Source organism: Gadus morhua, chromosome 20, assembly GCF_902167405.1.
Source record: "Gadus morhua chromosome 20, gadMor3.0, whole genome shotgun sequence".
In the NCBI taxonomy this organism is placed as follows: Eukaryota; Metazoa; Chordata; class Actinopteri; order Gadiformes; family Gadidae; genus Gadus; species Gadus morhua.
Window position 1 is genome coordinate 18,174,506 of NC_044067.1, and position 26,430 is coordinate 18,200,935.

Below are 26,430 nucleotides of genomic sequence, written 5' to 3' on the forward strand. Positions count from 1 at the left end.
GTGGTATCATTGGCCAGAAGGGTGAAACAGGAACAGTTGGATCAAAGGTAACAATAACACTGAAATGCCATTAATCTACAATACTGCAATATAATCTCTGGACTATAATTTCTTGGTTCATCCTAAAATGTTGTTGTTGTTGTTGTTGCTGTTAATGTGACATTAAAACACTGAGAAGAGAAAGCAAATGATTTTGACCACTTTCTGTTCCTAGGGAGCTACTGGCCCCACTGGTCAGTTGGGAGCTCCGGGCCCCATGGTGAGTCAACCTCACAGCCCAGACCCCCCAGGGCCCTACACCTGGCCCTCCATAATTTACTAAATCTTTCTGATAATCCTACATGAACTCACCGATGCATTATTTACAGATTCATGCAATCATTGATTCATTCGCCCGTACAATTATTCATTGCCTTATTTATTACTAGATCATTGTATTAATTTTAAAACAACTGCTGATTTATGTATTCGATTCCATAATTACCCGTCATCCATCCATCCATCGACGCATTCAACATCCATTCTTCCAGTCACCCATTTTTTCATCCTTTCACAATCTGCATCTTTCTTCTACTTTGATTCTCAGGGTCCAGCAGGAATGCCGGGCGAGAGAGGAAGACCCGGACCTGGAGGTGCCGCGGTGAGCATTTGCACCCTTTTCATCCGTTAATTTTATGCATTCATTCATATTTTTAGAATTCTATTTGAACTCTGTGGGAATGGCCTTTAACCACAGGACGGTATTACAAAAGTATTTTCTGATCAAAAAATGAAAAAATTATATTCCTAATTCAGTTTTATTTATTTTTCTGGTCCTTTAGGGGACGAAAGGTCCATCCGGTATGCTTGGGAAACCAGGCCCCCTGGTGAGAGAACATATGAATCTAAATTGCTTATTACCTATCATAGTAATGCTTTAATAGATTTAGCTGAGTGGTAAAACATGCTCCTTAAAACTAGAAGAACATGACATCTACCAAGCTACAACACAAGCTAGCTGGAAACTGATTCAACGTATCTCATACCAGTCACTCACAATTTCTTTACACTGCACCGCAACACAAAGTGCAAGGCAAAAAACACAACATGAAGTCAAATGAGTTCAAAACAACAATTTCATGTAAACAAAAAACATTACGCTACCTGGTTAAGACAAAGCATGCTATTGTCAATGTGCTATTACAATGAACCAAAGACTGTACTGTACCTCTGCAGGGTCCATTGGGCATTAATGGACCTCCTGGTTATCCAGGAACCCCAGGAATGAAGGCAAGTACAGTTTATATTAGTATTCCTATTCCCCTGATACTAGCACACAACAATTCTGTGCATGATGGATGTTTTTAATAGAAGATGTTGTCCCTTTAAATGTATACTATTCCCCAGGGGTTTCACACACAGTCTTTTAATTGTGCATTAACCTTTCTCCACAGGGTCAAGCTGGCCCCACAGGTGTGCGTGGTCCTGAAGGCCCCCAGGGACAAAGAGGAGAGACCGGTCACCTGGGAAGAGCAGGACCAATTGGTCTCAGAGTAGGTCCTAAATGCTAATTGGACTGATGCTCCACGAGTTCACAACATAGATACGGTTAACTCTAATGTACAGCACTTTGACTAAAGCGCCAAAAGATGCATACTGGGAATAACTGCTTGTCTTGCCTGTGGGCATGTTTTGTTTGTTACACTTGTATTTTTTTCGACTGCACATGTACTAAAAAAATATATTTTTTAACCATGACTTCATGACTGCAACACAGCAAAACCTAATTGAACATCTACACCTACTAAGCACTGCTGCACCTCGTTGATATAGCCTGAAACTTTGACATAACTTATATGAAACCTCACCATTTGTGTTCTTAATTTCAAAGGGACCCATGGGAACTGACGGAGGCCCGGGAGCTAAAGGCCCAGTGGTGTGTACACAAGAACTTTAATCTCATTATCCCTGCCGTTTATCAGACGATGAGAAACTCAACCCCATGATGTAGTACAGTCAGAGTAGCCTTTCATGTTGGACAAACTGCACACAGAAACTGTGCACGGAAGAATCCTCAATACCATAGAACTGTACCAGCAGAAGTGTTTAGAATAGAGGATTATCGTTGACAGCTAGGTAATGACAAACTTATATTCTATCAAATGAGCATATTCAGCTGAAGGCTGTTTCATTAGCTATGCAGCCAAGACCAATCCGTTTAAAAGGTTACTAATCAGGAAGATGTGCATGTGAAGATATATACACCTTCTTGTGTATGTAAGCAAACACACAAAGTATATGTCACAGAAAATATCATACACACAGTATAACCCCGAAAGCAACAAGATATTGTAGTGGTTTGGATGGTTTATTCCCAGCCCAAAGGGTTCTGGGTTCCAACCCCAATAGTCACAGCCTACCTCAAGGATGCCCTAACCCCTACCTGCTTATTAATGTCATCAATCAACAACCACAAACGGTCGCTTCAAGACGAAATATAAACATTTCTTCAAAATGTCATATTTTAAACCAACTGTTTTCTTTCACAGGGCAATGTTGGTACCGGGGGCCCCGGTGGCCATCTTGGACCCTCCGGACCCCCTGGGCCCCAGGGAAGCACTGGTCAGCCAGGAATCAAGGGCCAGCTGGTGAGATAGGCTCCATACCTATTGGCTAGTGGCTAGGGTGCTTGACTTCGAGACAAAGGTTTCTTGGTTCAAACCCCAATGACCAGAGTGTAACTGCACCCTAATAACATGCATGACATGTTAAAGGATGTAAATGGCCTTTGATAAAGGTGTCTAGGCCTACAAAATGATAAAATAGTACGCAGCACACACACTTTCTCAGTGGTCCAGTGTATGAATTGTGTAACTCATTGATGTTAATGTCTTGTTTCCTAGGGTGATCTGGGTGTAGGAGGATTTAAAGGAGAAGCCGGGCCTAAGGGTGAATCTGTAAGTTTCCATTGCCAGAGATACCTATGTTACACATGTGGACTATGTTAGGCATACGTACGGAATATACATGAGGAGAACATTGATTCTGTATCTAAATACATACACATTGATGGCTTGCATTTCCATTCCTATGCATTGGCTAAACATATACAGTACTTTTGGATAGTTCATATTTTTCTATGTTTTGTCCCAAAAAATTCTTACTCTATGTTATTTAGACTAGAAAACACAGTTTCATAGGAATGATGAGGAGTCCATAGATTCCATAGCAAAACACATACCAATGGATGGTTTGCAAGCGTGCAAGAGCACATACTTGAATTTAACAAATATCAATCAGAAATCAATGATATTATGGGTTCTCTTCTGGCTCTAGGGTCCTTCTGGATCTCAGGGGGTGATCGGACCCCAGGGTGAGGAGGGTAAACGCGGACCCAGGGGAGATTCCGGTTCTCTTGGACCTATTGGTCCCGTTGGTGAGAGGGTGAGTTCCAAACCTTAACCTCAAATATTCCATTTGTTTCATTATGAACCTCACAAGTTCTCAATCAAGAGAGATATGTTAGTGAAAGGTTCATACCAAGTGACACTGTATTGCTGTTGTATACAATGCAATTAATCTTGCAATGCAAGAGAAGTTTACACAATTTTAAGACAGAGGCCATTCAGCTTTGACATGCATTGTACCTAAACATAAGTACTAAATGTATTGTGCTTTTCTTAGGGATCTCCTGGAAACAGAGGATTCCCTGGTGCTGATGGATTACCGGGACCTAAGGTACACCATTGGTTTCATCATTTTTACGATTAACTCAACGAACCAATCGCATAATCTATAAATCTTAACTTCATATTACAGACAAATAGACAGTGTCTGTTCAATTGTATCTTTATAGTGTTAAAATAATGTTATCTTCTCCTTAGGGTGCCCTTGGAGATCGTGGAACATCTGGTGTATCTGGCCCCAAAGGAGCGTTTGGTGACCTTGGTCGTGGTGGAGAACCTGGTCTGCCAGGTGCCAGGGTATGAGGAACCCCACTGCTCCAGTCCACTGCTCTTTGGGAATATTAATAACCAAGCATTATCTCACAATGACCTTGGGCATTCCTCTGCAGGGTCTGACTGGCACTCCTGGAGTCCAAGGAGCTGAGGGAAAGCCAGGACCTCTGGTAAGTTCAATGATGCCAAGCAAATCGGAACATGAACCATATAAGCCTCAATGCTCTGAAGGACAACACTCTGCACGATAATGCAGTGTTTTGAGCTAAAATAAATCAATCATACCCTGCACTTGCACCTAACCATTAGCATTCATGAGGCATTTCAATCTTTTAGGGCGCCGCCGGTGAGGATGGACGCCCTGGACCTGCAGGATCCATCGGGAACAGAGGTCCAGCTGGAACTATGGGACTGCCAGGACCCAAAGGCTTCAATGTAAGGCTCTGGATTCGACCTAGATGAGGGATTTAGTGGTTAGGGTGTTTGACATACAGCTGGAAGGTTCTTGGTTCTAACCCCCAATGTCTGTAGTCTACCTGTTTTCTTATTGAGTTACTTCATGATTTACATGCGTTGGATATCGCTAAATGACTAAATAGCCCATAGTAACCAAGAGGATGGAATTACCACATATATCTGTTGTTTATATTGTTTCTACCTTGCATATATATATCTTAATAACCCTGTGTTAAACCTCCAAGGGTGACCCAGGAAAGACAGGGGAACAAGGCTCTGCAGGAGTAGCAGGTCAGAGGGTGAGTGCTGTTTGGAAACTTTATTGTAGTGCTGCGAAACAAAATACTCAAAATACTCTCCTGTCACCTGTCACCTGTTAAAAAGTTGAGTTGACCTTTGACTTTTTTTTTTTCTTTAACCTTGCAGGGTCCTCCAGGGAAAGACGGAGAGGTCGGACCAGCTGGCCCCCCAGGCCCGTCTGTAAGGAGATGAATTTTAATCCACAAACAAAAAACATTGACTTCAATAATATTTGGTAATAAGAATTTGATTTCTAATGTTTTCTCTCTCCTCCATAGGGTGTTGCAGGAGACAGAGGAGAGCAAGGACCACCAGGTGTCAATGGATTCCAGGTGGGTTAATTATTAGTGCTTTTGATATTGTTAGATTAATTGATTAATATTATAAATGTGAAGATAGAAATGAAATGTTTATGTGGATGCCTTTGTGTTATTAGGGCTTGCCTGGAAACCAAGGACCACCGGGAGAATCTGGGAAACCAGGTGACCTGGTAAGCAAATGCTAAAAATGATCATTTATTTGTAACATTCTTTTTAATTTTACACAAAAAATGCCAATGCAATTCAAGGGGTGGTTTTCCATAAGTGGACCAATTGAGGTTTGATTTTCCACCCAGTTGTAATGCTAGCTTATTAGAAAATCCAGCGGGTTCAAATATTGAGGAGTTCACCACAATATTTTAACCCGCTGGATTTTCTTTGTTTTTGAACCTCACTGGTCAATCATAGTTGACTATCCATCAGTTCATATCATTATCAACCGAAATCAGATTGATGCTGCTTGATATATACTGACGCTTGATATACAACTGTGGTTTCAATGTCTGTGTTGTGTCTTTCAAGGGTATTCCCGGAGAGTTGGGAGCAGTGGGACAGATTGGACCAAGGGTACGTCCCATCCAACACATCTCAATAGCGTCTGTCAAACAATGAGACTGCATTACATTGAGACTTGAACGGTCAAATCTAGGTACTGACATTGTCTCCACCATACACCATAGGGAGAGCGCGGAGTTCCTGGTGAAAGAGGTGAACTCGGTTCAACCGGTCTTCAAGGACCCAAAGGAATCCCCGGATCTCTTGGTCCCGATGGACCCAAGGTACGGACAGGAGAGTAAACGGGTGTCAGGATGCATAGCACAAGATATACCTCAGTCCAGGTCACATACCCATAAACCATACTACACACAGGAACAAACCAGTGTTCAACAGTTATGTGAAACCTGATTTGTCCTGTATATTGGCAATTTATATTACAGACCGAACTAAGAGTTAACATGTGCGATCTGTGTTAATGACACAAAGGATTAAGATAAGCTGCTTCTTTCTGAGCAGTAGGATACATGTAGACATGAATGTACAGGCCAAATACTTGCTTTTACAGTCATTGTGTTTGGAGGATCCTTTACAAAAGCTGGGAGTTTCCACCACAAAGTGCAATGAAGATACCCTTTAACAACGCTCTGCTTGATTTCCACAGGGTAGTCCTGGACCCACCGGGACCCTGGGAGACGCAGGACCCCCTGGTCTGCAGGGACAGTCTGGAGAGAGGGGTATCTCCGGATCACCGGGGCCCAAAGGCGACAGAGTGGGTTTAGACATCGTCCTGCCATCCGTCTCCTGTTATTCTTAAAATATCAATCCATGTTTAACGTACATCATATTCATTCGAAATCTATAATCTGTGTGTGCAATACTTCTTTCTGTGTTATTTTGCCTGCATTATCTAATCTAATCGAAACAAATTGAATCCAGCCTAATATCATGTTTGGTACGTAAACTTTATCATCATGACACATATGTTAAGTTGGAAGTGAAACAAATGAACTATGATCATTAGGTCTACCTTTCCTTCTCTCCTGGTATAGAGAACATTACATAGCCTACCTCCCCTTCGCTCCTGTTATAGAGAACATGACATAGTCTGCCTTTCCTTCTCTCCTGGTATAGAGAAAATTATATAGTCTACCTTTCCTTCTATCACAGGGTAATATCGGGGAAAAAGGATCCGAAGGTACACCTGGAAATGATGGTGCTAGGGTAAGCCCCTTTTTTTGATAACCATATATATTTTTCGTATGATTATTTGGTTCTGTATTATATTGGTTTTCGTTTCTTTTCATTGGGTGTCTAAGGAAAGCCCCGGGGTGTACCGTTCAAGCCACAAATCAGGGAATGAAATTCAGGATTCAAATGAGGGCAAAAAGAAACCACACAATGGATGCGTGGATTATATTAATGTATAATGCAATTTCACAGCAGGTCCATGAGAATCAAATTTTTTTATTGGAGTTTCATTAAATGCACATGATGCTGGTTACAATGGTCCAATGATTTCCTAAATAGTTTGTTTCATCCATGGGCATATTTGTTTCTCTTTATGAGAATCGTGTTTTTCATTTTCCATTGAGTCCATGTGTGGCTGGTCACAACAAAGCAAAGCTGTTCCTAATGTGGTTGGTTTGTGTATTTATTCAATCATCCATTCATTAATGCATTTATTCACTTTGAACAGGGTGCTCCCGGACCTGTTGGCCCACTGGGACCCTCAGGCCCTAGCGGTGAAAAGGTAAACCTTATTTTTCCTTCTGAGTCCACCTTTTGGTGTTATTTTACATGTCATTCTTATCGCACTGTTATATTTAACCAGGCTCACAACACGTTATGCTCTTTAAATCATCATTGCCCGAGATGCACACAATACTGCTTGACAACAGCACTTAACAGTTCCCTGAAGTTATAAACCTGCCAGACTTGTATAATACTGTTTCCTCTGTGTCTGGTTGTTCAAATTAAGTGTGGCTAGGGAAAATAATAAACGGTCCTTTTGCATAAAGTTGTAGCATTATTATTGTTAGTATTCTTATAGATTCCATTACCGGCTTGTTGGTTGACCGCGTTGAATTTGTACATGTTTGTTAAAGGCATTACAAAAAGACCAGACATCTTTGGGGTGCAGTCTGGACACTGAGGTGATGATTGGCAGTAAAGATTCGGTTTTGTAATTCATTTTTCCTTGATGTTGTTCGCAGGGGGAGCCCGGACCCAAAGGCCCAGCAGGGCCCTACGGTTCCCGAGGAGTCCACGTGAGTAATAAGTCATTTTGGATAGTGTCACCTTTTTATACGCGTTATTAACCTTATTTCCCTAATGTGATTCTGTTGCCGTGAGTAAGTGGCAGCAGATTGATAAACACATTGCTGATGAGCTTATCTCTTTAATTCCAGGGAGCCAGAGGTGACCCTGGACCGACCGGAGCGGTGGGATTCGCCGGACCACCCGTAAGTCGTTGTTTTGATCTTTAATTTTTCATCCGATGTCTGAATTTTGATAACGTTGTCCATCATATCGTTATTATAATTTGTCCATGAAGAGTTGGAAAAGTCAAATGTTACGAAAAAGGTTGTAAAATAGATAACTTGTATCAGTTGGTGTCTTTTTCATCTTGTGTAAAAGTTAAAGATGAATTGAATTTGTAGAGAATGTGACCCTTCTCAATAGACACATTACCTTTATATCTTTTTCATTATTATAATGTATTATTATTATCTACTTTTATCTTGTGAGGAGCAAATAACAAAAACTATGTCCCTGAGGCATCGGAATCAGTATGACCCGAGATATCCTTTCTCTTGAGACAGAAATAGACAACATTGTTCGGTTATTGCTAATATAACAATGCTAATGCTCACCAAATCCATTGCAGGGCCCTGACGGCCAGCCTGGAGTGAAAGGAGAGCCTGGAGAGCCAGGTCAGAAGGGAGATGCTGGATCCCCAGGACCCCAGGGATTGTCTGGAGCTCACGGACCTCCAGTGAGTCCGACCTGCCCTCAGGACATTAGGATTATTATCACATAACATTTATACTATTGGACCTGCAACACAATTTTTTTTTTTTGTGCGGCCCACACAGTTTGAAAGATGCCCTCCCAAGTGTCTGAATTGATGATTGAATAAATTTGTATAACAAAAATGTTGAAGGAGCCATCCATCCAGAGATGGACCATAGGAATATTATAATAGCGGGATGGAGAGTATTTACAAAGCAGATGGGAAACTTGATAAGGAACGGATACCTTTTTGGCTTTTGAAAATGTTTCGCTGCATTATGCACATACCTGAAATGCCGTAAAAAAAGAATGACGTACCGTTTTTTCACCCATTTTTTGATGTTCTTTTTCGTTGGTGCTTTGTGATGATGTCCTGTATTGATTTGATTGACTGATTGACTGAGCTGTTTATTTTGTAGGGGCCCTCTGGTGTTGCTGGACTTAAAGGAGGAAGAGGAACTCAGGGTGCACCAGTAAGGCAACGTTTACAAAATATTGTTTATATGTAACACGTATATATGTAAGGAAAACAATATTGAAGTCTTGACCTATTATTTGCTATTTTTATCAGAATTGAATTAAGAAGGTTACAAAATCTGTTAATCTGCCTTTTCTGTCATAGGGTCCAACTGGATTCCCTGGATCAGCAGGAAAAGTTGGCCCACCAGGTCCCAATGTAAGTAAATACATTTTACACCACAATCTGAAATTACAATAAATTAGCTTCATCTGAACTTTTGTAATCAAGCACGATCTCATCATATTCATGTACAATGTAACTACTGCCAAAACCATCAGTCCAATTTATTCATACATGCATTATTTTAGCTTCTTTATTATTATTGATATATTTGTATTTGTTTTCCATTGAATTTCCATCGCACCAAGATAAATCCCTCCTCTCTGAATCGGAATCTGAATTTTATAATCCATGTTTTGTTTCCAGGGTCCCATCGGTGAGGCTGGCCCACTGGGTGCCCCAGGTAAAGAGGGTCCAGCCGGTCTGCGTGGAGACAACGGAGCCCCAGGAAGACAGGGCGAGAGGGGCCCCGCAGGACCCGGCGGCAGCTCAGGAGACAAGGGAGACTCTGGAGAGGATGGACCCACGGTCAGCAGAACAGGGTTCTCCTGGTTTTAGAACACAAAGGGGCTGGGGGTTCCATTCTCAGCCTGGGTCCACCCTAGGCTAAGAGATGCAGGCACTCAGCAAGTGGCATGCGTATAGATATAAATGATAGATAGATACATTAGATAGATAGATACATAGATACATAGACACATAGCTACATATATATATATATATATATATATATATATATATATATATATATATATATATACATACATACTTTATTGATGATAGGTAGATTCATGGGTACTTTGGATTAAAAAAATAGCTATAAATAATGATATAACACATTTTTCAAGACATATAAACTCCAGCAATGGAATATGGTTCTCAACATGTGGCTTGCGCTCCTTCCTAGGGCCCCGATGGCCCTCCTGGTCCAGCTGGAACTACAGGACAGAGAGGCATCGTGGGACTTCCCGGGCAGAGAGGAGAACGTGGCATGCCTGGACTTCCAGGAGCTGCTGTATGTATCAGGACTTGTTCCTTCTCTATATTCCAGGTCATCTACATCCATTTTGTGTTTCCCAAAGCTCCTGCAAACCTCTGTTAGGTTGTCTTGGCAGATTGTACACTGTTGATGAACCCTGAAATCGAATTGGCTGGAAAACGCTGACTGACTTTATTGTATATTTGACTGCTGTAGTGTGATCAGGAGGGTTTGATTGAGCTTTATTATTTTAGTGTATCTGTCCATTACCCAAAATATGAAGATAAAATTACTTGAATTTATATGACTCCCATGTACTCCGATCTAAGGTGTGATATTTCTCTGCAGGGTCCACCAGGAAAGCAGGGAGCAGCGGGTACAACTGGAGACAAAGGACCCTCTGGACCTTTGGGTGTTCCCGGTCTCAATGGACCCCGTGGCGATCCAGGTCCTGATGTACGTAGCCATGATATGTGGTGGGATGGGGAGGATGGTGTATTGGCTAGGGAGTTTAACTCCCAGCTTAGACCCTTAAGGATCATATTGGTTAGTCATGCAAAGTGCTACAATTATATCCTAGTCAAGACATTAGAAATGTAAGACAGTGAGTTTGATTCCAAAGTGAGTGGCCCAAACCTGCTCCTTAATGGCTTGTATCTGAATGAACTTTAAGTTGCTTTGGATAAAAAGTGTTTGCTAAATACCTCAGCAGTATTTTGACTTTTTATTCAGTTTTAGTAGGACGTGGTATGAATACTTTGGGTATTGTATTCTAACATTATGGTCTATACAAAAAAAGAACACAGTGTTAGGTCAACTGTAAATCAACTCTGTCTTTTTCTATTTTCTTCAGGGGCCTGCTGGATCTGACGGCCCACCGGGCAAGGACGGTGTTTTGGGACAAAGGGTAGGAGAACATCCCATTAGCCACTCAAAATCCTTTAGTCGTGGTCTGTGGTCTGTTTCACTGTGGTTATTTGTTCCTCTCTCTCCAGGGCGCCAGAGGCGACCCCGGTCCTGAGGGGCTTCTGGGATCTTCGGGGCTTCCTGGTACCCCAGGTCCTGTGGGGGCAACCGGTGGGGCAGGAAGGAGAGGAGACGCTGTAAGAACTGCAGTGGTCTCATCGGTCCAAGACATAGCCTGCCTTAGTACCACACAGCCATTTAATGCTACTTGAGAACTATCTTAGAATCTTCTAAATTTTTTCCCAAAAACTGAATCATTTTGAGAACTGATGTATACTGAAAACACGGATTCTACCAGTTGAATGGACATCATAGGTCTAATCATTGTGTGGAAAAAGCCAGACAGGAAAACAGAATAAAGCAACACTATTTCTTATATCTGGAATCTCTTGCAGGGCTCTAGAGGACCCGTGGGACCCCCTGGCTCTGCTGGAAAGAGGGGATTGACGGTGAGTCTCTGATCAACTGTCCAATTCCAAGCTTCTGGATCTACTAACCCCAGAGATGTTGTATTATTACATATGACATTCTATGAAATCTGTTGCTTTGTAATATTTTATGACTCAGGGACCACAAGGACCAAGAGGAGATAAGGGTGACCTTGGAGATCATGGAGAGAGAGGTCAGAAGGGACACCGTGGATTCACTGGTTTGCAGGGTCTGCCCGGACCTCCCGTAAGTTGACTGTACACTTCATTATCCAACCCTACCCTACAGCCATAATAATCTCACAGAAATATGTCTGTGCTGTTCTAGTATTTAATTGAAATCTTCCCCCCACCGGAGTATAGGGTACAACTGGTGAACAGGGAACCACTGGTATCATCGGACCAAGTGGCCAAAGGGTAAATTCAACTTTGTATATTTAAAATGGTTTCAAAGATTTGATACCAAATACAGACGTTCAGAAGACACAGAACCATACCTGTATAGAAACCTTTTTGTTGCGTGTTTACAGGGACCTCCCGGACCCATTGGGCCACCAGGAAAGGAAGGATACCTTGGACAGCCAGGACCAATGGGACCTCCAGGAACACGTGGAATCAGTGGAGAGATCGGACCTGAGGTGAGGCCAAAGTGACCCAAGATAAATTAATATGTTCCCTCCATTTTCCCTGTCAAAAAGTCAAACAAAATTCAAAAATGGAAAATCCTTTCTCAACTGCCTCTCTTGAATAACAGGGACCACCAGGAGAAGACGGCCCACCGGGACTCCCTGGCCCACCCGGACCCCCCACCGCCGCCATGGAAGACATGTTCGGAGGTCACGACTACGACTCCGACTCCGGCCCCCCTCCTCCTCCTGAGTTCAGCGAGGACGAGGCCATGCCCGTCAGCAACGGCTCCACCATCGTGCCGGTCGACCCCGGGGTACAGGCTACCCTGAAGGCTCTCAGCAGCCAGATCAAGAGCATGAAGAGCCCCGATGGCAGCAAGAAGCACCCGGCCAGGACCTGCGAAGATCTGAAACAGTGCTACCCTGCCAAGAAGAGCGGTGAGTCCTGGTGGATCTGTAATCCGCTCACATAAGTGAGGCCAAAAGCATCAATCCCCAATGCCCCAGTGCAGTGACGGGGACACTGTGCTGTGGAAGGTGCCGTCCTTTGGAGGAGACGTAAAACCGAGGTCCTGACTCACTGAGGTCATGAAAGATCCCAGGGCATTTATTGCAAAGAGCAGGGGATTCCCCGGTGACCTGGCTAAAACTGCCCAACCGGGCTCATTGAATCTGGCCTCAATCATCCCCCTGTATAATTGGCTTATTCATTAATTCCCTCACTTTCCACCTCAAGCTGGTGTGTGGTGAGCGTTCTGGCACTGATTGCCTGCCGTGCATCACCCAAGTGGGTGACACACTGTTGGTGGTTAGTGATGTTCCCCCCCTTTTTCTGTTTCTAGAAAATAGTTTCTAGAAAATAGAAGCGCTATATAAATTAAATTAATTATTATTATTATTATTATTATTATTATTATTATTATTATTATTATTATTATTATTATTATCATTGTCATGGGTGGGTGATCTCATGGAATACCTAACCTTAGTACTTTACAAAAGTAAGATACTTTTGTCATTTGTTTTATTTTGTGAATAATACTATTTGAATGGCATCTTTGCCTGCTATATGGACGGTTGCACTGAGAGAATGATGTGTAGCATCACACAGTGTATTGGAAACTTGATGAACAAACTAGCTGTTGGGAACAGCGTTCTTTGCTGTTATATCAAGCTGACGGCATATTCAATGCATCTAATACTTCTGGAGTGAGGTAAAGGTGACATTTATAGGTTACTGTTGCAGGGGCAATGGGCGTTTTTCAACCCTAACCCATATATGCACTTGCTTTGGATTAAAGCATCTGTTAAATGACTATATAGCGCAGCTTTCAACTTTCAGATATCAATCAAGTTCCACAAGTTATAGATTTCAGTTCCTGCGATAGGGAACAAACATTTCTGGCATTATAACGCTTTCAGATCCATCTTGTTTGAAATCCTATACGCTGTGTGTTCATAAACCCACATTTTTTTCTCATTTCTTGTTTAGGAGAATTCTGGGTGGATCCTAACCAGGGCAGCGCTGAGGACGCCATCATGGTGCACTGCAACATGGAGACCGGAGAGACCTGCATCGCAGCCAACCCCGCCAACATCCCCCGGAAGTCATGGTGGAACACTGCCAGGAACAAGCCTGTGTGGTTCGGAGCCGACATGAACCGAGGATCACAAGTAAGTACCTCTATGAAGTTGTTTCACAATGGTTAGGGTGTACAACTTCCGGCCAGAGAGGTACTGAGGTTTTGACCTTAATGTCTACAGTGTAGCTTTCGGCATCCTTGAGCAAGAGGCCATCGCTGACTTTTATCATTGGTTAAAATATATATTTTTGTCTTCTAACGACAACAATTTAAAATGTATCGTTTTGATCATTTCATCATAGAGATCTGTTTCAATATTATTCAACGGTTACTTATTTTCAATGTCGTTGAGCAATGTTTAACGTTCCATCGCTGTTTGAAATAAACGTCCACAGCTTCTCTATGGAAATTGTAACCTGATTTCTGAAGACAATGTTCTGAACACGCCCTCTTTTCCATCTAGTTCACCTACGGCAACAAAGACCAGTCGGCCAACTCTGTCACGGTCCAGATGACCTTCATCCGTCTGCTGTCTAAGGAGGCGTCCCAGACCATTACCTACCACTGCAAGAACTCTGTGGCCTACAAGGATGCCAAGACCGACAACCTGAAGAAGGCCCTGATCCTCAAGGGATCCAACGACCTGGAGCTGAAGGCAGAGGGCAACAACCGCTTTAGATACACCGTGGTGGAAGACAAATGCACGGTAGGCATTCACACATTTAAGAGCGCATTCTTAGTCACATCACTGAGTTACATGAAAAAAAAAAGCTTTGACACTTCTTCATTTCATTTATCTCCTATGAGGATAGAACCATTTATAACAAGTAAGTTGTTAAGGTAAGGGAATATGAAGAAAAGACCCATCCAAATCAACCCTTGGTCGCGACAAGGCATATGCCTAATTGGTTAGTGTAGTAACGAGTCAGGTCATTGAGTGGTCTAGATTTTAATTTATTATCCAGAACTGAGCTCCCCTGTTTCAAGGTAGAATTGGTTTCTAATGATTCAGAATATTCAAGGCAGGAGGTAAATATAAACTAAGATGCTTTTAAGGTATAAAGACCTAAGGGGCCTAGCCTGGTCCTACTAGACTCTCCCCCGCTTTGTTTCAAGGTAGAATTGGTTTCGAATGATTCAGAATATTCAAGGCAGGAGGTAAATATAAACGAAGATGCTTTTAAGGTATAAAGACCTAAGGGACCTAGCCTGGTCCTACTAGTCTCTCTCTCTCTCTCTCTCTCTCTCTCTCTCTCTCTCTCTCTCTCTCTCTCTCTCTCTCTCTCTCTCTCTCTCTCTCTTTCTTTCTTTCTTTCTTTCTTTCTTTCTTTCTTTCTTTCTTTCTTTCTGTCTTTTAAGATTGAAATTAAAATTGAGCGGAAGTACTTAGGCGGGCGGAGCCAGGCCACAAGGGCCCCTGCCCTGAATTGTAATTCATCAAGGATACACTTAACTCTAAAACACTGAAGAAAACTGCCACTCTACTCTCTTCATCATATGGGACTGCTCAAAGTGACTCTTTATAAGTGTGATTGTGGTATTATATCCTTTCGTACAAGTGCAGGATACCATAGGGGTTAGGTTGCTGGTTACTGGAAGTTACTGGATTTCATAGGCATCTTTGATTAGATAGCTCAAAGCTTATTAATAACATCCTGATTTCACTCTAAGTATCTACTAAAATTACTTGAGTAAATATCTTCATACACTTTTTTCCTCTCTTTTTTCACAGCAAGCCAACGGAAACTGGGGCAAGACAGTGTTTGAATACAGGACACAGAAAACCGCCAGACTTCCCATTGTGGATGTGGCTCCTGTGGACATTGGTGGCCCTAACCAAGAGTTCGGTATTGACATCGGGCCCGTGTGCTTCTTGTAGAGTAACAACAGGGGGGGGAGTTGTCCAGGAGGACCCCCAAAACTATTGAACTGACAGCTGAAAAGCTCAGCCACATTGTACATACCAGTACTGCGGACTATTCTGGCCCTGTGGCAAGATATTTATTGTGCCTTTCAAACAATACCAAGACCTCCTTACATCCAACATGATTTGATTGTAAGTCAGATGAATGTTTGAGAGAAATTTACATAAAAACAAATTTAATACCTTTCAGAATAATTCCTTTGTCTTCTTTTTAAAGTTTGACTTGATTTTTTTCCCCCCCAAGTTAGGACGCACCCTTGTAATCCTACTTGGTTTAAAAGATGTTATCCACTAATGGCATGTGTTTACTGAGCTAAATACTGTTTAGCTGAAAACCAAGTGCTTTCTTCCTTGTTAGTTTGTACTGCTGTTGGTGGCTTGACGACATCGTCCCATGCCAGTGATTGATTTTCTTGCCAACCACTATGAACTGCTTATAGGTTTGATAGATTTTATGTATTATTTTATTTTATTTTAATAGCACATTTTGAATACAAAATGAAAATGTTGGTGCTAATCAAGGACAATAAATATAGCACGTCTGTATTTCTCCTTGAGACGGTTTTTGATAAAGAAAGCCTCATTTTTGTATCCAGTTTATTGTGTCTCTGTGCTGACCATAGAACATTAAAGATCCATTGAGACTGTTCATTCCTCAGTCGTAGCTACCTCGTCTCCAGAAACAGGGATGCGATGAGATGGCTTGTAAATCATACTTTTCCCCCCACAGGTGCTGTTTTGTAAGTAGTAGTGAGCCTTGTGCACTTTTATTCCAGCACAGGCAGACGGGAAGGGATTGGGGTTGCCAAATAAAAGTCCTTTCTGTCGATGATGGAGAGGTGTAATTGGAGTTGTCTGAATGGTGATGATTTATATAAACATATATATATATATACCCCCCCACCCCTCTTTACTATTTCAATTACTTTGCACAGATTTCTCCTTTATGCATGTCAATTTCCCCCCTTTTTAGTATCTTTTTATATGCACTTGAAGTCCTTTTATAAAAGGTGGAGTGCTTGTTTGCTTCATGTACTGCTTGCTATGCAACAAATTAAAAACAATGCTTGTTTATCCCCACAACGCTTTGTCATATTAATCTAAGTTTAATAGGTAAATCCACAAGCTTCTCTTTCTTCCCGATTGCGGTGATATTTTCTGTGGACGTATTGATGGCATAGGGAAATTAGTTGCGTTTCTGCATCTGAACTAGTTTTGTATTTAAAGTTAAGGTGACTAAGCTTTTTGTCCCCTCCCTGCATGTATTATGTATTCTGCTATTGTGTGGAGCACCTCTTTTTGTTTGAGGCAGTACGACTGGGTTCAATGCTATTTATTTCTGAATCTTAAAAAGAACATGAATATGATCATGAACATGAACTTTGAACATGATCATATTTCCTTCATGAGCCTTCTAGCCCACCAGCAAAAGAGGTGGGGGGGGGGGGGGGTGGGTGGGGGGGAGAAGGAGGGGGACATTCCTTCACATCTTCCTCAGAAATAAATTCTTCAAATATTTGAAAATCTCTGCATGCTCCAAATTGAAAATAATATTTGGTCACGGGCTGAGTTGTCTGATTCAAAGTACAAGAATAGTATTCTCAGTTTGGGACCACGATGATCACAGATGATCACAAATATCACACCTGTTGCACCGCCGAATTAATCTCCGAATTAATAAGCAGGCTATCAAATTAAATATTGAACTCAGTTCAAGTTGGACCCTTTACCTCACAACATCCTTACGGATAATAAAGAAATACCAATATTAGAAGTATGAATCAAGCGATCTAATCTGGTAAGACTTTCTTTAATAATCGTAACGACAAAGTCATTCTGCATAAAATGTAAAATAATGTCAATAGTATGCTACTATATGGACAAAGGTATTTAAAAGTGCTTTCCGGTGCAAGAGATGATGCTAACAACAAAGTTAGTGAGTTAATGATTAACCATGAAATAAAATACTGGAATGGCAATGTAGTGGGTTAAAAGGACATCAAAACATAAAAAACATTAAAAACATTATTTTTTACTACTGATTGAAACTAAGTGAAATGATACAAATGATAAATTGACAAGAATTAAGCGTGTTACATTGAAGTACAACTGGTGTAAAAAGTACAAAAACAAAAGGTGCAAGTCGTGTATAAACAATGACAAGCGGAACATTTGGCATTATACATGTCACAGAGACGACTACATTTACTTGTCTTAAATGAATGTCTCGGGCATACAAACAGGAACGTGTCAATGCAAAACCAAAAACGCTGCTGCACATTTATATCCAATGGGAGAGTCTACACAGAACTTGTACCATATTAAAATGAGATATACTCTTTATTTACAACCTGCATCGTCTGTGGGTACGCAAGGGGTCCTCAAACCTTCTCATCCCACAAGCGTTTCTTTACAAAAATATTTCTATAACATATCGGAAACTTCCTTGAAATATCGGAAAAACCCAAATCTAGTAATGCAAATACATAGAAACTCCAAGACGGAAAAAGTGTGACATCTTGACTGGACGGTGTTGAAAGGATTTGGCACTTCTTCGTCTTCTTCTTCTTCGTACAAATGAGTTTAAAATGATGGGAATAACGACAAGTATCTTCCTTTGTGGCTTCATCAGCAACGGCTATCCAGTGGGTCCAGAGAAAACACAGCGCCCTCTAGTGTTAGTCCCATTTTGAACCCCTCCTGAAAGATAGGCAGGGATAGCAGAGCTGAGTAAACACTCCTGGGATCCACAGCCCAACCATACTCCAAAAGAAAGGAAAAAAACACATCAATACCCAGTGACTTTGATTACCCAGTATGTTTGGAGAGCCCTTTTTAACTTTAATTGGAACAGAAAGAGTCAATAGGCTTTCAATAAGCTTTCAAAAAGCAAACAAGAAAAGTATTGAATGCCTAGAATCATAGAATCACCACAAAAATAGAGCAAAATTAAATAAATAAAATAATGAATACAGACGGTACACGTACCAGCAGGACCACAGAAAACATGCAGTACCAAAACTAGTATTGAACAAAAACACACACACACACACAAACAGATACACACATATGTATGAATATATATATAGGTTGGGTGGCGTTTAAGAAGACAGTAAAAGAATACCAACCATCTCTGTCGCTGTAGCGAAAAATGTGAAAAAAATAGAGGATAAAATTGACCAGTGGGAATTAGATAGTGATAATATAAAAAATATTATTAAAGTACTTGTGAAATCATGCCACCTACTGGCAATAATATGCTGTTCAACTCAAGACAACTCAATAGATTTCAATGGCATTGCATGTAACTGTTTTATACATTTTCATCAACATTCTCAATGAAAAATCACTTTTAAACCCCATTTTGTCAGGGCATACACAGTTTGATGTATATGACAGCTTGAGGAGAAAAAAGGTCAACCAAAAAACTGTCTGCTAAAACAGATGTCCATTTCCCCAGACAGTTTCACTCTGACATGATATGGGCAGGAGCCTCGAGAACACATTCATTCTGCTCACCTGCATCTCGTCCAGCTTGGACTGAATATCCGGGGGGAAATCAGCAGAGCCGCAGGTAAAGGGATCGAAAGGCTCCGCGCCAAACAGGTCCTTCCCTGGAGAGAAATCACACACACACAAACACACACGCCCGTTTTGCAGGCTCTCTTGAGGTACAGAGATAGCATGACAAAAATATTTATGGAACATAAAAAATACAGAGGACATTATATCAATATATGTCAGGCCAACATGAATGTAATGTTTGTGAGTTGTATAAGATGCATCACATTTTAACTGGGGGACTACTGGTTACGGTTAAATAGAATACATCCAGGATATATGGTTTCACAAAATTTCATAAATTATCTAAACTGTATTTAAAGTGTACACAACCACAACCCTTTGCCATTTATTAAAATGTTTGATAGAGTAAATGTAGTCTGTAGTACTGAGGGAAGCTCAATAAGATTGTTATGATACCCAAAACACATTTTGTATATTATCCGGCAACCGTACAATACCCAGCATGTTGGAATAGGAACCATTTTGTTCATCAATGGCACTAAGACTAGGGTCGTCAAGGCTGCTGGTCGTATTGGAATCGTACCTATGGTTGTTTCATCCGATATGTACTTATACCTGAGTGTATCATAAAAACAAATACTTAAATCAAGGTATTACTAGAATCATACTTTTATCAGATGGTATTGTTAGTATCTTACTTATATCTGATCAGAGTTTAAAATATATTTAGTTACATATATCTAGAGGGGTATTCCTATATCCTTACTGATATCAAGGTTGTGTTACTAGATCCATACTCGGCTACCAGTTGCTAGACCCTGACTGATATCTAGATGGTGTCACTAGACCCTGACTCATATCTAGATGGTGTCACTAGATCCTGAATCATATCTAGATGGTGTCACTAGACCCTGACTCATATCTAGGTGGTGTTGCTAGACCCTGACTCATATTTAGATGGTGTCGCTAGACCCTGACTCATATCTAGATGGTGTCACTAGACCCTGACTCATGTCTAGATGGTGTCACTAGACCCTGACTCATATCCAGATGGTGTCACTAGACCCTGACTCATGTCTAGATGGTGTCACTAGACCCTGACTCATATCTAGGTGGTGTCGCTAGACCCTGACTCATATCTAGTTGGTGTCACTAGACCCTGACTCATATCTAGGTGGTGCTACTAGACCCTGACTCATATCTAGGTGGTGCTACTAGACCCTGAATCAGATCTAGGAGCTAGGATATCCTTACTATAATCCGGTGGTAGTGTTGCAGGGGGTGGGGGCGGGCATCCGTTGCTGGGCGGCAGGGGGACCAGAGGCGTCACGGGGGAGAAGGGAACCATGTCGAAGACATCCGTCGACAGGGGCTTCATGGAGCCACTTCCTGCCTGCGTAACGTGTGGAGAAACGGGTCAGGTCAGGTGGTGATCGCCAGCGGGGGGAGGATTTACGTGCTGAATGTGGTACGTTATTTATGAGCGCAGGACGTGTACGTCTGGGTTCGTGGTGAGGCGGAGAATGTAATGCTAGTCGATCCGTGCGGATCTCAAAGAGGGATGAATAGAATAATAAATAAAAGGAAAGGCTGGAGACGAGGGCGCAGCAGGGGGTCCCTGAAGCTCTCTCTCCCCCCCCAGCTCGGAGGAATGATGAGAGGAGGAGGGACCAAAGAGGGGAGGAGAGGTGGAACAAGACCAGAGGAAATAAATGAGGACAGAGGTGAGGCGGAATGAGGAAGAATAAAGGGGGAGGCAGAGAAGAGAAGTGGAAGATGAAAGATGATATGGCAGGAGGAGGTGAGAGGAGAGGAGAAGTAGGAAGGAAACAGAAGATGACAAAAGGAGGAAAAAGAAGGACAAATCAAAGAGTGTGGGGGAGGAAAAATAGAAAGGAGGAGGTATTAAGCATGTGTAACAGAGATCATTGGGAAGGAGGCGATGAGAATAGAGTAAAAGGGGAGAGGAGGAGAAGGAACGCAGTAAAGTAGGAAAGAGGAGAGCTTTACGCGAGGTCGCGGGATGCTGAAGCCCTCGCTGCTCTTAGCAGGCGGCAGGGCGGGTTTGGAGGGGGGAGGAGTTAGTAGACCCGTGGAGAAGTTGGACTCGGGCGAGCTCATGGGGGTGAGCGTGATGGAGGAGATCTCCAGGCAGGAAAGCGACTGGAAGTTTTGACACCAGAAGAGAGAGGAGGGTCTCTGGAGCATATAGGCCTCGTTAGAGGAGTTAATGTGCAGCAGCTGAGAAAGGATCACAGACAGACAGGTGTGAGGAGAGAGAGAGAGAGAGACAACCACAGAGTTAGTGGGTCAACCGTCACACACCAATAATTTTAGTAGCAACACGTTTGTAAAACAGATGGAGAGATATATGAATATTTCATGTGCAACATATCATACCAAACCTGTTAAGAAATATCTCGGCACTGAAACGTCTGGAAATTTAACCTTATAAGGTTAATGTTTTATTTTTATTCGCCAATTGAGAAAATCACTGCCACTTTGGGGATGAGTCAGTGAAAGGTAAAAAATAAAACATACAATGAATAGGCCTTTATCACGGAGCTGTACCCTTAATCCATTGGTGAATTAGTAGGGGTGAACACAGGTGTATCTCAGGACATTTCATTTGCACACACCAACAGAGCCCTGGTTAACTTAAAGGGGACATATTATGAAAACAACACTTTTCCTAGATTTGGGTTGTTTTGTTTTGGGACTCTTGTGCTCCCACACGCATACAAACTTTGAAAAAAGTCTGTACATGATTTTTTGAGTGAGATATGCATTTCTGAAAGTACACCGCCTACAGTTACCAAACGAGCGAGTCAGTTTCGGCGCCCCCTCCTACGTGGGAAGGGGGCACAGTTGAATATTACCTCCCACTTCCCTACTCCCCTCCAATCAGAGCATAGCTAAGATTTTGTCGACCAGCAGACGAGTAGCTCCGGCAGAAGGAACTCGGCGGCAGCCCTGCACAGCTAAGCTCCGGGAGTACAATCCCTTTCTCTGCCGGACTGCCGCCGAAGATTCGGCGGCAGTCCAGAGGAGGAGGAATGGAGGAGAAAGGGATTGTACTCCCGGAGCTGAGCTGCCGGACTCCCAAAGAGCTACCCCAGCCGGACTGCCGGCAGTCTGGCCACCGGCAGTCCAGTGGTGTACTCCGGGAGCTGAACTGCTCCGGCGGGTGTAACTGCGGCCGAAGCGGGGGTAGGTCTCGGCGGCAAGTCCAGCAGCTCAGCTCCCGGAGTACAATCCCTTTCTCCTCCATGTCGCGGTTCATGGACTTCAGGGAGTCAAGGCCAAAGTTCCTTTCCCCCACTATGCATCTTTACTTGTTTTGGAAGTGCCAGAGACGTCAGACGCAGTCCTTATGATTCATAATAGCATCCGAGGCGCATATAGCTTGAATGAAAGAGAGGGGAATAGTGGCAGGCAATTGTTTTTCCTAAAAGCTATTTCCAGCAAACAGCTTCAAAAACATGTTTTCTAGAACTCAAATACTATGTTTACTTGTTAGGAAAGCACCATAATATGTCTCCTTTAATGAGCTGCACCTGTTTTCAGGCTTATGTGACTTCTTTTTGTCAGAGTTTAATCTCTATGTGTAGGCGGTGGGGAGATCAAAAGTGCTGAAGGCTTACTGGAGGTACGTGAGCGATCATCAGCTGGTCCTCAAGGTCTAGCAGTTGTTTCTTCAGCTCAGAGTTCTCAGATTCCAGCTCTTGAATCTGCAGAACACAATCAAAACGGTCCTTAACGCATTCACTAAAAAATACTTTAAAGGTTTTAGCCTCTCACTGGTACTGCAACCTTGTACTCTCTGAACACAGCCATGGTGAGAAACGGTAGAAATTATTAATTTATGGCTGCTGAGTTTTGGAAAGAAGAATTTACCTTGCTGAATTTTTCAAATAACCGTTAAAAATCGACAGCTAACAAGGTTAACAACATCAGACAGCGTGGAGGGTGTCCCTCCACGTGATGCAGGGATAGTTAACCTGTGTAATGTGGATGAAAAGGGTCAGTTTTACTGGAAGCTTTGCAACATACCCTCTTCTGGAGGGTTCCGATCTGTTTCCGTGTTTCCACGTCTTTTCCGCCAGACTCCAGGAACTTCTTGTAGGCCAGGTCGAAGGCCTGGCCGATGGTGAGAGTTATCTCTTCTGCCTGGCAAAGAATACATATACTGAACAAAATGCCCTAGTGGAGGAGCGGATATCTAAAACAATATTTGTTTTTCCTTAGGCAGATAAACTTCCCAGTATGTATTAAAAGAAGAAAAAAGTTGAATTTCAAAAAGTATAATGAATGTTTAAGTAATCCACTTGATAACCATAGGTTATAAACAAATGTATATATTCAATTAAAATTGGTGCTTTTGAGAATTAATTATTTTTACTCTAAATGAGAGAGGAAAGCAGTTGAAAGACGAGATACCTACACATTTCTCGCTGTCAAACACATAGCACAAGTGCTTGTTGGACTCAGAGTCCTTGCAGATGAACGTGAATATCCTTTTGTCCGTCTTGTCGTCCGCACAGAAGGATATCCTGTGCAACTGGCAGTTATACTGCACGTCCTGACACCAGAAAATAAGTAACGTTAAGACATGGCTATGACATATTTAAAATTTAAATGAAGGAAGTCTTGTAAAATGTGTGAGAGAGGTAGTGAGTTCGTGAGTAAGTGGGAGAGAGAGAGTGAGAGACTGGGTAAGACAGACAGGGAAAGAGAAATATGAAGACAGAGGGAAAGACACAGAGACAGAAGGAGAGACACAGGCAGACAGAAAGAAAGAGAGATATATTTCACTTTTGTTTTTGGGTCGAGTATCTTCACTCCATAAATGGAGATCTGTAATTCCACTTTGGGAATCTTCTGTCCCTCTGACTTCTTGATGTGCCTTTGAAACTGTTAAAGGAAGGTGGTTGACATTTAATATTGACATTCAGTTTCGGCTTTTACAGTTACTACGTAACATAAGCAATGATACCCATTGACATTGACAAAGCCACAGGGCACATTGTGTACAGAAAACCGAGTATAGAGCCGCGTGAAAGAGGGAAAAGCGTTGACGTCGAGTTTTCGGCCATGCATTTGATTGACATTAGAAAACACATTTGATTGACAAATGACTGCGTTTGTGGCCAAGGCTCAAAAGGAAAGGTAAACTCGTAAACACTCAATGTGAAATGGACTCAAAACCACTAAATATATATGGGAATACATTATGTTTATGGGCATGGGCTGTGCCTGGATAGAACATGCATCAGATTTGACATCCAATAAGGAAAGAGCTTGCAGCGAGATTACTTATTCGATAGGATGGATTTTAAGACTACACGGTTGATGACACTTTCATCGTACCGAGTCATAACTAAAAACTTCCTTAGGCGAAAAACAAAAATTGGGTGTTTTAGTTTGTGCCCGAGTCCATCACTTCAGCATCAAATATTTTAGGGACAAAACGTAATATTAACAAATAATATCACCAGGAGCAATCAAATCAAGAGAAAAATTAACATAGAGAAACTGGGTTTGAGTTATTAATGGCCTCCGTTCGCCAGTAATCTATCAAGCAACAATCGATCACAGATGTCGGCAGGGACGCACACTTGAAGGACATCAGGATTGCATTTCTCGCCAATGGAAAACCTCTAGAATGGAAATCGTGATCATCAAAAAATAAAATAAACACACAGGCATCCAACCTTTACTCAAACATAATATAAATAATACAATAAATACAATCTTACCAAGGTCAGAACCACGCGAGTTGATAGAAGACATTGATGTTGAGCTTGAGCGTTTGACTCTTATCCAAAAGGTACTAGGTTAAACCCTAATTGTCTGCAGTCTACCTGTAGGCATTTAAGATCAAGACGTCCCTTCTTGCTACTCAATCAAATCATCTGAAATCAATGCAAGATGCTTTGAATAAATCCATTTACTAAATGACTCAATAGTAATTGAGAAACGAGTGTCTAAAGTCAAAGTTGTCACAAATCTCTCATAGTCTCATTCTAATAATAATTCAAATGATCTTGGGTTACTGATTCTGAATACCACTGTGTTTCCATCCGTACAGTTTGAAGAAGCAGAAGCTTTTCATATATTTTGCAAGAGGATCGCTGATCTAATTTGGTTAATTAAACGCTGAGGTTGGTGTCATGGTCAAAATTGACACTAATACTCTGGGCTTCTTTAAAGTGTTGCCTTGGAATTGCCAATTTTGGAAATGCTATTAAAATAATTGAACCGGGTCCTTATCACCCTAATGTAAAAGGAAGACCCCTCTAAAGTACAGCACTGAGGTTTTGAGATGCCTGAACCAGATAATAGTATGTTATTATCAGACAGCAAAAACTCAACTTTTACTGCTCCATTACCTGGTCACGGTTAATGAAAGGGTTTCTTAATTTATGCTACATTTTAGATATACTGAGATCCTACACAAAAGTGATGTGTGAAAATGGAAAAAGTAAACTCAAAGCCCAGTGAGAAAAAGGTCTTCAAAGGCAGCTTTCCAGAATACAGTCAGCTTTATACTTGATGTGATGTGACTACTCCTGCCCTGGCAAACTTCCAACAAAAACACTGCTGCCTTACGAATATATTCTCACAGTATACACATATATATATATATATATATATATATATATATATATATATATATATATATATATATAGTCATGTAGGGAAATAGTGTACACGCACAGTACATAATAACTTATGTTTGGTAATGCACTGCCGTAATCCCTCTGGACCCTCACACATTTTTGTACCTTTCTTTGAACGACTCAAATGTCCTTTGCAGTAGGTCTGAAAAAAGGCTCCTTTACAGTTTTGTTCCTTTTTGAAGGTTAGCCTGCTCTCTGTATACCTAAAAACCTTCCATAATCGGCTCATTAGACACCTTTATCCAAAGTGAGTATATTGGTCTATTAGTAAGGAACACTTTGGTCGGTTAAACATGTATGTCAGTTGGCAGATGATGTCGCATGATCCACACAACCAGTGACTTAGCCAACGCTGTTTGGCATTGAGGAGGCGTACGTATCCGAGCAGGTGTTTCATGCGTGCCAAGCCAGGTATTAAGGAGCAGTTTGTGTTCCTGCTGCTGTGGAACCGCTTTGCGACTCAAACCCGGGCTGGACAGACAGCCGACAGGGGCTTGGCATATCTTACCTTCAGCTTTCTCACCGCATCCTTCACAACTTCAGTGCCTTTGGGCGCCTCAACCTCGGTGTTTCCCAGAAACTGTCAAAAGAAAAGAAGATGAATGGCGT

The 26,430-nt window shown here is 41.9% G+C and overlaps 2 protein-coding genes across 8 annotated transcripts in view; one reads left to right on the top strand and one right to left on the bottom strand.

Annotated features, from left to right (window-relative positions):
* col5a2a (collagen, type V, alpha 2a) overlaps window positions 1-16,463 on the top strand; it is a 39,637-nt gene extending 23,174 nt beyond the window's left edge. The window contains exons 14-54 of the mRNA XM_030343407.1: window positions 1-47; window positions 215-259; window positions 587-640; window positions 822-866; window positions 1,216-1,269; window positions 1,434-1,532; window positions 1,871-1,915; window positions 2,529-2,627; window positions 2,883-2,936; window positions 3,316-3,423; window positions 3,664-3,717; window positions 3,864-3,962; window positions 4,055-4,108; window positions 4,275-4,373; window positions 4,640-4,693; window positions 4,821-4,874; window positions 4,973-5,026; window positions 5,131-5,184; window positions 5,537-5,581; window positions 5,695-5,793; window positions 6,174-6,281; window positions 6,680-6,733; window positions 7,209-7,262; window positions 7,726-7,779; window positions 7,921-7,974; window positions 8,400-8,507; window positions 8,944-8,997; window positions 9,147-9,200; window positions 9,471-9,632; window positions 10,012-10,119; window positions 10,432-10,539; window positions 10,937-10,990; window positions 11,079-11,186; window positions 11,445-11,498; window positions 11,617-11,724; window positions 11,841-11,894; window positions 12,008-12,115; window positions 12,232-12,544; window positions 13,599-13,780; window positions 14,153-14,395; window positions 15,422-16,463. The exon at window positions 1-47 is cut by the window's left edge and continues 7 nt beyond it. Coding sequence (XP_030199267.1) covers window positions 1-47; window positions 215-259; window positions 587-640; window positions 822-866; window positions 1,216-1,269; window positions 1,434-1,532; window positions 1,871-1,915; window positions 2,529-2,627; window positions 2,883-2,936; window positions 3,316-3,423; window positions 3,664-3,717; window positions 3,864-3,962; window positions 4,055-4,108; window positions 4,275-4,373; window positions 4,640-4,693; window positions 4,821-4,874; window positions 4,973-5,026; window positions 5,131-5,184; window positions 5,537-5,581; window positions 5,695-5,793; window positions 6,174-6,281; window positions 6,680-6,733; window positions 7,209-7,262; window positions 7,726-7,779; window positions 7,921-7,974; window positions 8,400-8,507; window positions 8,944-8,997; window positions 9,147-9,200; window positions 9,471-9,632; window positions 10,012-10,119; window positions 10,432-10,539; window positions 10,937-10,990; window positions 11,079-11,186; window positions 11,445-11,498; window positions 11,617-11,724; window positions 11,841-11,894; window positions 12,008-12,115; window positions 12,232-12,544; window positions 13,599-13,780; window positions 14,153-14,395; window positions 15,422-15,568 — 3,605 coding nt within the window. The 3' untranslated portion in view covers window positions 15,569-16,463. The remainder of the gene's footprint in view (window positions 48-214; window positions 260-586; window positions 641-821; window positions 867-1,215; window positions 1,270-1,433; window positions 1,533-1,870; window positions 1,916-2,528; window positions 2,628-2,882; window positions 2,937-3,315; window positions 3,424-3,663; window positions 3,718-3,863; window positions 3,963-4,054; window positions 4,109-4,274; window positions 4,374-4,639; window positions 4,694-4,820; window positions 4,875-4,972; window positions 5,027-5,130; window positions 5,185-5,536; window positions 5,582-5,694; window positions 5,794-6,173; window positions 6,282-6,679; window positions 6,734-7,208; window positions 7,263-7,725; window positions 7,780-7,920; window positions 7,975-8,399; window positions 8,508-8,943; window positions 8,998-9,146; window positions 9,201-9,470; window positions 9,633-10,011; window positions 10,120-10,431; window positions 10,540-10,936; window positions 10,991-11,078; window positions 11,187-11,444; window positions 11,499-11,616; window positions 11,725-11,840; window positions 11,895-12,007; window positions 12,116-12,231; window positions 12,545-13,598; window positions 13,781-14,152; window positions 14,396-15,421) is intronic.
* Window positions 16,464-17,404: 941 nt separating this feature from the next.
* The window catches only part of gulp1a (GULP PTB domain containing engulfment adaptor 1a), a 60,888-nt gene continuing 51,862 nt past the window's right edge, over window positions 17,405-26,430 (bottom strand). For 4 of the 7 annotated variants that reach the window (XM_030343585.1, XM_030343587.1, XM_030343586.1 and 1 more), the window contains 9 exons: window positions 26,330-26,401; window positions 23,954-24,052; window positions 23,583-23,720; window positions 23,192-23,308; window positions 22,783-22,869; window positions 21,149-21,379; window positions 20,393-20,531; window positions 19,133-19,227; window positions 17,405-18,313 (listed from right to left, as the gene is read on the bottom strand). In XM_030343585.1, the coding sequence (XP_030199445.1) occupies window positions 18,242-18,313; window positions 19,133-19,227; window positions 20,393-20,531; window positions 21,149-21,379; window positions 22,783-22,869; window positions 23,192-23,308; window positions 23,583-23,720; window positions 23,954-24,052; window positions 26,330-26,401 (1,050 nt within the window). In that variant the 3' untranslated portion in view covers window positions 17,405-18,241. Of the gene's footprint in view, window positions 18,314-18,741; window positions 18,753-19,132; window positions 19,228-20,392; window positions 20,532-21,148; window positions 21,380-22,782; window positions 22,870-23,191; window positions 23,309-23,582; window positions 23,721-23,953; window positions 24,053-26,329; window positions 26,402-26,430 lie in introns of all 7 variants that reach the window. The other 3 variants (XM_030343589.1, XM_030343591.1, XM_030343590.1) reach the window with 3 other exon arrangements.